This window comes from Triticum dicoccoides, chromosome 4B (assembly GCF_002162155.2).
Source record: "Triticum dicoccoides isolate Atlit2015 ecotype Zavitan chromosome 4B, WEW_v2.0, whole genome shotgun sequence".
In the NCBI taxonomy this organism is placed as follows: Eukaryota; Viridiplantae; Streptophyta; class Magnoliopsida; order Poales; family Poaceae; genus Triticum; species Triticum dicoccoides.
Genome location: NC_041387.1, coordinates 487,305,981 through 487,315,730, shown reverse-complemented (window position 1 = coordinate 487,315,730; position 9,750 = coordinate 487,305,981). Strand labels below are relative to the sequence as shown.

Sequence of the window (9,750 nt, the reverse complement as noted above, 5' to 3'; positions counted from 1 at the left end):
AAACCTCTTCAACTTGAAACATTCCGAATCAGTCCATTGTTGCCTGTGATGGTGAGGAACGGATTTAAATTCAATTTTACCAAATATATCTTGCACCTTGAACTTGTAGGCATGAATTAGTCACCGTTTCTTATTTTTATGTACAACCTTTGTAAACTAATATAAGACCGTTTAGATCTAAATGGTCTTATATTAGTTTACAGAGGGAGTATTATTTTTCATAATAGAGAAATACTGACAGTGGATAAGCAAAATTTGCAGGGAACATTTGGAGGACGGAGTCTTGTCCTTACTGGCCAAGCTGGTGTTGGAAAATCTGTGCGTCCTTCCTTCATGCTTGTATTCTCACAGTATTTCATATTCATTTGCGGAACCATAAATATTCAACGTCATGTCATCAATTGTATCAAATCAGTTGGGGTGGCATTTTGATCCTTAGTGACATGATATGGCACATCACGAATCCGGTTCTACTTGACCTGTTGAAAATCCAACCCATTTGCGGTAGTAGTGGATAAAATACAGGGTTAGAAGTTTTTTGTTGTTGTAAAAACAAAAAAGGAGGATACATGCCCAACTTGAAATACCACCCATTTTGGGTAATAGCAGATCAAATATAGAGGGGTAGACATTTTGTTTTTTAAACAAAAAAAGAGAGAATTCACCCCCAACTTGAAATAATATTGATAACAGAACTGCGGTGCAGCACCCCCTTTTCTCTAAAAAAAGAAATAATATCATTTATGCTAGTGGCTTTTAGTCGACACAAATGCATCCTCCAACTGTCTGTACTCCTTTTCTTTTGTTTGTGGTAGTTTTTTTTTTTTTTGCATCTCCTCATTTGCCAAGGAGGATGTTACTTCTCAATGCTTAAGCTAAGAGAAGAACACAATAATTAACTATCAGTATTTTTGTTTGTTGAAGTATCAACTGATAAGTGATAATTTACTACTTTGTTGCTTACCTTGCTTACCACAGGCAACTGTCAAAGCGATTGCTGCTGAGATAGGAGCTGACTTATGTGAGTGGACAACCCCAGTACCAACACTATGGGCTGAGCTTGTGCATGCTAATTCAGGTAACCTATCTTTGAGGTCTAAACTTTCTCCCTCGGTCTGCAAATTATCTGCAAGATAATGTTCTGATAAAAGAAGTCCATGCACTTCTATTGTATTCATGATTTAATATTTAGTAGTCTAGTACGTAATCAGCTTTCCATTTATGACTCGCAAGCGCCTTTTATTAATTGATTATTCTTTTTCTTTCAATGACCATTTGCAGAACTTGAGTATGTATCCAAGTTGGAAGAATTTGAAAATTTTGTGAACAAGATAAGGAAATACTCATTGCTTTCTCCAACCAGCATTGGATCCCAAAGAAAGCTAATCATCATTCTGATTGATGACATCCCTATAACAAGTGGAAAAGCTTCATTTGCAAGACTAGGGAAATGTTTAACAGGACTAATTCAAACTACTCAAATACCAACTGTCATTTCACTTACTCACCATCACAAAAATGAGGCTAATGATACTGCAACGTGGAACTCCGAGGAACTTGAGTCCTTGCTTCAAGGTGCTGGTGCTCATAAGGTACACTTGCCCAGTATAACTATAACTGCAGATTTTATTTGGCAGCTTTTATTATCATAATGGTAACAAGTTTTTGAATTTCGGTGCATGTCCCTCATAGTGCACCATTAATATCTATGCAGATTGTTTTCAATCCGGTAACCATAAGTTCTATGAAAAAAATTCTTCTTAGAATATGCAAACAAGGAGGCTCTGGCACAACTGAAGAATTAGTGCATCAAATTGCTACATCTTGTGGAGGTGATATCAGACATGCGATAATGTCTCTTCAATACTATTGTCTTAATCCACGAAGGCTAGATTCTGCATTGGCAATAAGTGCTTCTTTGTCGGATTTAAAGGGTCATGCTACTCTAGCTCCAGCGCAGGACTGTTATGGCCTCGGCTCTGTAATTCATTCTCCATGCGGAAGGGATGAGACACTTACATTATTTCATGCATTAGGGAAGTTTCTGCACAATAAAAGGGAAACCCATGTTGATGTCAACATTGGTACGTAATGATTATACCATCTTCTGTACAATTCTCTTCTTGACTTTGGTTCCTTTTCAAATAGATCTTCATTTCGCGGTGTGGTTAATTAAAACAGCATATATTGATTTAAATTGAAATGTCTATATATTCTTTATTTTTGAAGGTTATTTTGTGGAACATATTTATTCACATTTTTCTAATTGACTTGTTTGAACTAGACAGAATTCCATCTTATATGCTACTCCCTCCGTTCCAAAATAAGTGTCGTGGTTTTATTTGAACTGAAACCACAACACTTATTTTGGAACGGAGGGAGTACTTCATTTTCTATGCTAGTTTCTTTTGTACCTATACAGTCGTTTATTGAACAATGACCACACATCCTTTTCAGTCTATCTGATCTAACTTTAACATATAAGTTCTATAGTGATGCACCTTTATTGTTTCTTGTAGAATATTTTGTTCGTTTGGCTATTCCTGTCTGTTTGTGCAGCATTTATCATGGTTGGATTTTGTGCTTGATTTATATTACCTTCATTTTCCTTAATTTGCTTTGTCGTCTCAAAATAAGTGCCGTTGACTTAGTACAAAGTTGTACTAAATCAACGACACTTATTTTGGGACAGAGGGAGTACTTGATTTCCATGTCTTGAATTCCACATTTTCTATAATGAATCGTGGTTACTGGCTACACACCACTACAGTCTACTTTGTACCTTTTGTCTGGGTTAACAGTTTTTTTTACTGGACTATGGGATGGAAGGTTGTGTTTTTCAGCATGTGTGGGAGAGCGGTGTTCATCATTTATATATAACTTAGCTTTTGGTCTCTGAACCTTTGTTATATTTGTGCTGTAGATCTGGATTCATTTTCTCTCAAAGAACAGCTAAGAAGAAATCCACTAAAAATGGATGTTCCAGAGATGATTCTTTCTCAAGCACACGGAAAAGTACGAACTGTTGCTGACTTTCTACATGAAAATGGTAAACAGTAGAGAGCTCTACTTATATAAGGAGCATTATGAATTTGAGTTTGCTTTTGTTCTTTTTATCTTATGCTCGCTCTTGAATATGAGTTTACTTGATTGTACTTGGCGGGCTACATCATATGAGTTTACTTGATTGTACGTCGGGCAACGTCATGTATTATGGAGTAAATTTCGTGAAAACACCAGGTGAAAACATAAACCTGTAGAGATAAGGATTGATTTCACAAAGCTGCAAATTTAGGGATCAATACTACCGCAAAACTACTAAATTCCCGCCCAAACTCACGTCATGCTCACTAATCCTGGACTGGTTCCATCTAGCAAACCAAATCACTTGACCTCTGATCCAACATGGCAATTTTCAGCATGGAAATGATCAAGAATTTGAGAGCAACATATGGGCCCGGATGGCCAGACCAGGTGGCGATATAGGTGCACCCGAGAGCATCTTAGTTTTTTGAGATACAATTGACCCCTAAATATCTAGTTCTGGGAAATTGGTCCTTAAACCTGTAGTTTTATGATAGTTTTAACATCAATCCGGTTTCGCGCGATATACTGTATACTGCACATTTATGCTTGTCAGAGGCTCACAGCTGTCAGTTGATCTCATGCTCATTTGTGAAACAGTGATTCTAGAACTACCAAAAGTACTTGTGTGGATGTATGGCGCTATAGACAAGTTGCTGCTTTAACTAAACATGCTGCATTTAATGTTAACTTCTGTCATGCATCATTGCCGGTCACATGAGCATGAATCAACGAGCCATATAATTGGTATATTCTAATAGGACTAAGGGCGTGTTTGGGACTGCTCCGCTTCACAAAAATCGGTTTCGCTCCACTAAATTTACTTTGGAGCAGTTTCATCTAGAAGTTGTAGTACTATCAAGGAGAATGTTTGGCTGCCATCTAGCTCCAGCTTCAAGAATGAGATATTTGGTGGAAAGAATCTGTTTGATTGGTTGAGGGGGGAGAAACGAAGGGGTATCCACTTACTGGTGGCAGTGGTGGGTAATTTCCACCCAACTCCAGCTTCTAGAGTTTTTTGGAGCACCCCTTGAAGAGCTTCATAAAAAACTGGGAGTTGTACACCAGATTCTAGTTTTTTTGCGGAGCGGCATATTGTGGAGCTACGCCGTTTGGCTTGTGTTTTCTGGAGCGGAGCTGAATTTGAAGGAGCAGAGTAGTCCCAAACAGGCTCTAAATTCTAGTTTTGTACCCTGACTCTAGCTTCTCTCTAGGAAATAGTGTGCTCAGCTATTGACAGTATGTTCTCACTATTTTTTATTTATTAATGAATTGGTATTGATGTTTTTCAGTTGTTGATTTCATCGACGATGATGCTGTTGATGATGCATGGGTTGTGATGTCATATTTGAGTGAGGCAGACTGCCTTCTTGCTGGCAGTCCAATCGCATCGGCTCGTTGGACTGTAAATGAATCAAATGAGTTAGAAAACATGTCACAACTTATTGCTGCCTCTGTTGCAGCACGAGGAGTTCTTTTTGGAAATGCACATCCCTCACCCTCAAGGTACCTGCTTATCAACACAATTCTTTTAAGGATCCTGGGCTAATATTTTTTCCTCTGATTTGACCTAAGCAGATGGCATACAATACGCAGCCCTAAGGTCTGGCAAATTGAGCGTACATTTCGATCCACAAAGGTAATTTGACACCATGCTACCTTTCATGCATTTAACTTGATCTTGAAAAATGAGTTATGTATCCATCTTTGTGCACGTTGTCTTCTGTAATAAAAATACATCGTGAGCGTCACTATATGCTGATATCACATTTTTCTTCTTTTTGATTGAAGTCACCATGTATAAAATTTCGTTCTAGGCTCTTGAGACATTCAGGTGCTCTTCATTTGAAAATATAAATCTCATTTTACTTTAATGTTGTACCGTGCTGATGAAAGTTCATAGCTGTACTTAGATGAGTGTGGTGCTGATCAGTTTTCCATTTTCATTCTATTCATGTTTGTCAGCTGGCATCTGATGATCTGTAATTTCGTTTTGTTGGAAACAACAATGCAGGGTCTGATTCTTAAAGAAAGATTTGATTCGTCTAGCACGTCTGGTTCTCGCAACTTCTCCGACGTGGTCACTGACTTCAGGCCTTTCGAGAGATGGATAAGCCCCCACAATGATATGGCCAGAAATAACCCCTCACGCCACGACGTCGCAGGTGGCCCAAACTCCATTGACATGCTTGATGCTGAAGGGAATAACTGTGAAGAAGATGAAGATGAGATAGAAGAATGGTAAAAGTACAACCATGCTGATCTAGCTCATATCAGATGTAATCTAGTTTGGTAGAGAGATTTTCTTTCTTTCGAGGGGTCTTGGTAGAGATCTTTAGGAACTACTACCTCTGTAACTAAGTACTATAAGACGTTTTTGAAGTTTAAATTGAACTGCAAAAACATCTTATATTTAGTTACGGAGCTAGTATAGTAGAGCAACATGTAAAACGTCAGAATTACCTCTGAGTGGTTGGGTCATGTGTTTTTGGCCATGTTCGTTATTTCTGCGCAGTCCAACTGCCTACTACTGTTTGGCTCGCTTCTAGTATTTCCTCGGTCAGTAGAGCAAGTTGCATGCTCGCCGACGCGGTGCGTGTGTGTGATGCAGGCGAGCCTAACATCAATCAGTGCGCGTTTGGCCGAGACGCGCAGCAAATCCCGTGTCAAAGGAAAGAAAAATCCCGAGCTCCCAGTATCAGATCAGAATCAGATGCTCCCAATCTGACTTGCAGGAGATCTCAGATGTTGACTTACTGTACGGCGTCATGTGCTACACGGCCAAGCGTGCATTCTTTAATCCAAGGTCAATCCCAGGCGTGAACTGTGTACTTGTAGTCGCCTTGGATCAAACGAAAGAGCCGAAAATTCACATCGCCATCACAATCCACCAACCGATAAAAAAGGAAGAGAAGAGAAGAGAAGAGCAGAGCATCGACCGACACGCACGCCAAACGCAGCGCAACTCTCCCGTCAGCGTCAGGCCATCCCGTTCGCACCCGCCACGATCCCCCTGAAAACTGGAATGCTCCTTCGCGGCTGGTGCTCCAGCCCTCCTCGCCTGAGATTCCTTCCGTCTCCTGCCCGGCGGTTCGAATCGCGCCTACCGCTCTCGTGATCTGGTCTCGTCGAGGGCGCGGCCGTGCCGGGCGTCGCCTGACCGCCGGCCATGTTCTGGAAGGACAGCAGCGCCCGGAGCAGCAGCAGCAGCGGCCGGGAGCAGAGCGGCGTCGGCCCCTTTGGCCAGGTGCGCGTCCTCGTCGTCGGCGATTCAGGTCCGTCCTCTCCTCCCCGTGCCTCCCGTCCCGTCTGTGACTCCCTGAACCTCTGGTGGTTGGCGAATGGCGCGAGATTGGGAGAACGTAGAATAGGCATGTGTCACTGATGATCGTGAATTGCCTATTGAGAGCCTATTTGTCACTGTCCGGTTCCACTTCCACCTTCGTCCTCGGATCACACATGGTGAACAAATCGAGTACAGAAAGGAGGTGTTGTGAGTTGGCTTGGGGACAATGGTCCATCTTTCTGAACTTTTCCTGCTTGGATGTGGGTGATTGGGAAGCCAAATGGAGTGGGAGACACTCGTCTTTTTGCCCTTGTACTACTACATTTGTTTACTTTTTGTATGTACAAACTCATTCAGTAAGCACGCCAATCAATTTTAGAAAATCCTTTGGGTGTGCGCAAAAAAATCTGACTGAAAGATCACCAAGTGAAACCTTCGTTTCACATATGCCTCAATGCACTTAATATTTGGGTCTTAGAGGGGACATAACTGCAATAGGGAGTTTTGCTGTGGCAATTACGGACTATAGCCGTATTCAGTGGTATACAAGGATTTTCTCTCTTTTTCTGAAACAAGTTTGTGGTGTCTGCAATTTGTGATGTTGTCCTGCTATGCGTCACGCCATGATCTGGACTACAACATGAAGCAATGCCAAGTAAAATCTGGACTAGGACCATGCGTGGAACCCAGTTATTTATTTGTTATAAGCTCCATATTGCATCCGCCATCCTTAGAAATATAGAAAAAAATATATTCAACGCAACCTTCTACTGTATTTTCTTAACTGTGCTCAACTGCCCATACAAGTTACTCTGTTACACCAATAGTGGCTGAACTTTTTTGTATGCGTCTGAAAATCGGTTGTCGAAAAACCACACCATAATTGCATGCTGTTGTACTCTTCTGAATATGGTTCTTCAGTTGCATTAAATTTCCTTATTTCTCTCTCAGGTGTCGGTAAATCTTCGCTGGTGCATCTCATCTTAGAAGGCTCTGCTATTGCTCGACCAGCTCAGACAGTAGGTTGTGCGGTGGGCATTAAAGTAGGTGTTCTCGCTCTATGCTTTCCCAGCTTGTACCATTTGCATTTATTTAATCCACTTACATTGTCACTGTTATTATTTCAGCATGTTACTTGTGGAAGTGCAGGGGGGTCTTCTAATAACATCAGTAATGATTCTGAAAGAAATTTCTTTGTTGAGCTTTGGGATGTCTCAGGACATGACCGCTACAAAGCTTGTCGTTCGATCTTCTATACACAAATCAATGGTAAACGATGTTTTTCTCTTAATTACCAGCGTGTTGCTGCTCTCTGCATCTTTGTGCCCAGCACGGCCTATCTTTAGTAGTTTTGTACTGTATGAGCAAGCTGATCTATTTTAGTTGTTATTTGACCCAAAAATGCTTCAAGGGAAGGATTTATTTTTATATTTGCAGCCGCTAATGCCTAAATCCTGAGATTGTAACAGCTCTTTTGTATTTGTTGTTCTTGCTCCACTTAGTTCAGCTGATGAAACCTCTTAGAAACACTCGTCCTTCTTTAGATCCATAAAGAAATACTTATTACATCAGTTGTTATTTCTTTTCAAATACAACATTCACTGTTCCCAACGTTGTCTGTCAGGTGTCATTTTTGTTTATGACCTCTCCCAGAGGAAGACCAAGACAAATTTGAATAAATGGGCAGTTGAAGTTGCCGAAACAGGCACCTTTTCAGCCATACTTGGATCTGGTGGACCAGGAGGACTTCCAGTGCCTTACCTTGTAATTGCTAACAAAGTGGATATTGTTCCAAGCGATGGCACTCGAATCAGAAGCGGAAGTATTGTTAATCTTGCTCGTCAATGGATTGAAAAGCGGGGTCTTCTTCCTCGTAGTGAAGAACTTCCACTCACAGAGAGTTTTCCTGGGAACTCTGGTCTCATCTCGGTTAGGTTCCTTGTTGAATACCTTCTGCTCATCTCTTGCTCTACATTCAATTCATGTTCTTTTATGGAACAGCCATCTTTTTACGTCCTTTGTCGTTTCAGTTATTTTTTGCATAACATGCGAACCTTTGATTGCAGGCTGCCAAAGAAGCAAGATATGACAAAGAAGCTGTGACCAAGTTTTTCCGCATGGTTTGTTTTCAACTATTTCATTGATTTGCTTTTTCATACTTCCTTTTTTTTTCATCTGCTAATGCTGTTGGGATGCATCTTTCAGTTGATCAGGAGAAGATATTTCTCGAACGAACCTGCTGTGCCAAGTCCCTGGTCTCTTACTCCAAGGGAAGATAGCATCCTTCCTGTAGTGACCCGCAAAGATGATACCGATAACTTTCAAAGGAAAAGGTGAGCATGCCTAACATGGAAAAATCAACTCCCCTGTCAAAGAAATCCCAACACATACAAATAAATGGAAAGGAAAGTATAAAGGAGAACTCTTTCGTCACCCGAAGGATAACTGTGAGCCCATATTAAACATGTTGTATAGTTGCACTTATGCACACATTTTTGCAGCTATAGCGGCGAGGATTTCATGTTCAATGGGGTACCACCACTTCCGGCACAAAGGAACCTCCCACCACCACCAACTCTCGACCCACAGCTGCCGGTGTTTTCTTCAGATAACGACAGATATCACAGATTCTCCTCGCCATCGCTTACTGAGATAAGCAGCAATAGAACAATAAGCAGCAATAGAACAAGTCGTGAAAATTTTAATGTATAATGCAGCGGATGTCAAAAGGCTTAAAGGGCATCACCTGCTACCTGGGAAGCATATGGCATCTGCTGCCTTGGTGGTGTTGGATTCCAGCTGGTATCATGAACCATCTGATGCCTTCCTTTGCACCATACGGAAGGTGCCCAGTTGGTCTTCTTTGTTGGCCTAGTCACTAGCTGATTGCTAGTGGCGACTCCTGTATTCTTTTTCTTCCATACCTGTTCATTGAAAATAGTGATTACTTGTCATTTCCGTAATGCAAGTAGCTGGAAAATGGCATCCTGGCTCGAGAAATGCATGGCAAAAGATCAGGGGACAATGGACTATACCGGTGATATATAGGATACAAATATCTTTAGTGTTGCATTTTCTGTAACTTATAAAGTAGGAATTGGAGTGGCCCGAGACTTCTTAGGGCTGAGGCAAGATTTTAAAAGGTAGGAACAGGAAAACATAGTAATAATATATCGTTGTTTGAATGTTTCCTCGCATGTGGTAGCGCGCGTATGCACCTCCCTCTGTAAAGAAAAATAAGAACGTTTAGATCACTAAAGTAGTGATCTAAATGCTCTTATATTTCTTTACGGAGGAAGTACTTGTTTTTTCTTGAGAAAAATATGACATTGTTTGTTGATTACCTGATTGCATCCGCAATAACACTTTGATTTTTATTT

The 9,750-nt window shown here is 40.9% G+C and overlaps 2 protein-coding genes across 4 annotated transcripts in view; both read left to right on the top strand.

Annotated features, from left to right (window-relative positions):
• The window catches only part of LOC119291033 (cell cycle checkpoint protein RAD17-like), a 10,546-nt gene extending 4,958 nt beyond the window's left edge, over positions 1 to 5,588 (top strand). For all 3 annotated transcript variants that reach the window (XM_037569722.1, XM_037569721.1, XM_037569723.1), the window contains 8 exons: positions 262 to 318; positions 979 to 1,078; positions 1,282 to 1,592; positions 1,715 to 2,084; positions 2,924 to 3,049; positions 4,377 to 4,590; positions 4,663 to 4,723; positions 5,099 to 5,588. In XM_037569722.1, the coding sequence (XP_037425619.1) occupies positions 262 to 318; positions 979 to 1,078; positions 1,282 to 1,592; positions 1,715 to 2,084; positions 2,924 to 3,049; positions 4,377 to 4,590; positions 4,663 to 4,723; positions 5,099 to 5,329 (1,470 nt within the window). In that variant the 3' untranslated portion in view covers positions 5,330 to 5,588. The remainder of the gene's footprint in view (positions 1 to 261; positions 319 to 978; positions 1,079 to 1,281; positions 1,593 to 1,714; positions 2,085 to 2,923; positions 3,050 to 4,376; positions 4,591 to 4,662; positions 4,724 to 5,098) is intronic.
• A 425-nt stretch (positions 5,589 to 6,013) lies between these two features.
• On the top strand, positions 6,014 to 9,395 carry LOC119291032 (small GTPase LIP1-like). Its single transcript, XM_037569720.1, has 7 exons — positions 6,014 to 6,359; positions 7,322 to 7,413; positions 7,498 to 7,639; positions 7,995 to 8,299; positions 8,437 to 8,490; positions 8,576 to 8,703; positions 8,872 to 9,395. The coding sequence occupies exons 1-7, from the start codon at positions 6,254 to 6,256 to the stop codon at positions 9,080 to 9,082; spliced, it is 1,038 nt and encodes a 345-aa protein (XP_037425617.1). The 5' UTR covers positions 6,014 to 6,253; the 3' UTR covers positions 9,083 to 9,395.
• Positions 9,396 to 9,750: the final 355 nt, after the last annotated feature.

Coding starts and splice junctions, on each gene's coding strand:
- LOC119291032 (XM_037569720.1), top strand. CDS start 6,254: ATGTTCTGGAAGGACAGCAGCGCCCGGAGCAGCAGCAGCAGCGGCCGG. Junction 7,640..7,994: donor CTTCTATACACAAATCAATG/GTAAACGATGTT, acceptor GTTGTCTGTCAG/GTGTCATTTTTGTTTATGAC. Junction 8,300..8,436: donor GGAACTCTGGTCTCATCTCG/GTTAGGTTCCTT, acceptor CTTTGATTGCAG/GCTGCCAAAGAAGCAAGATA.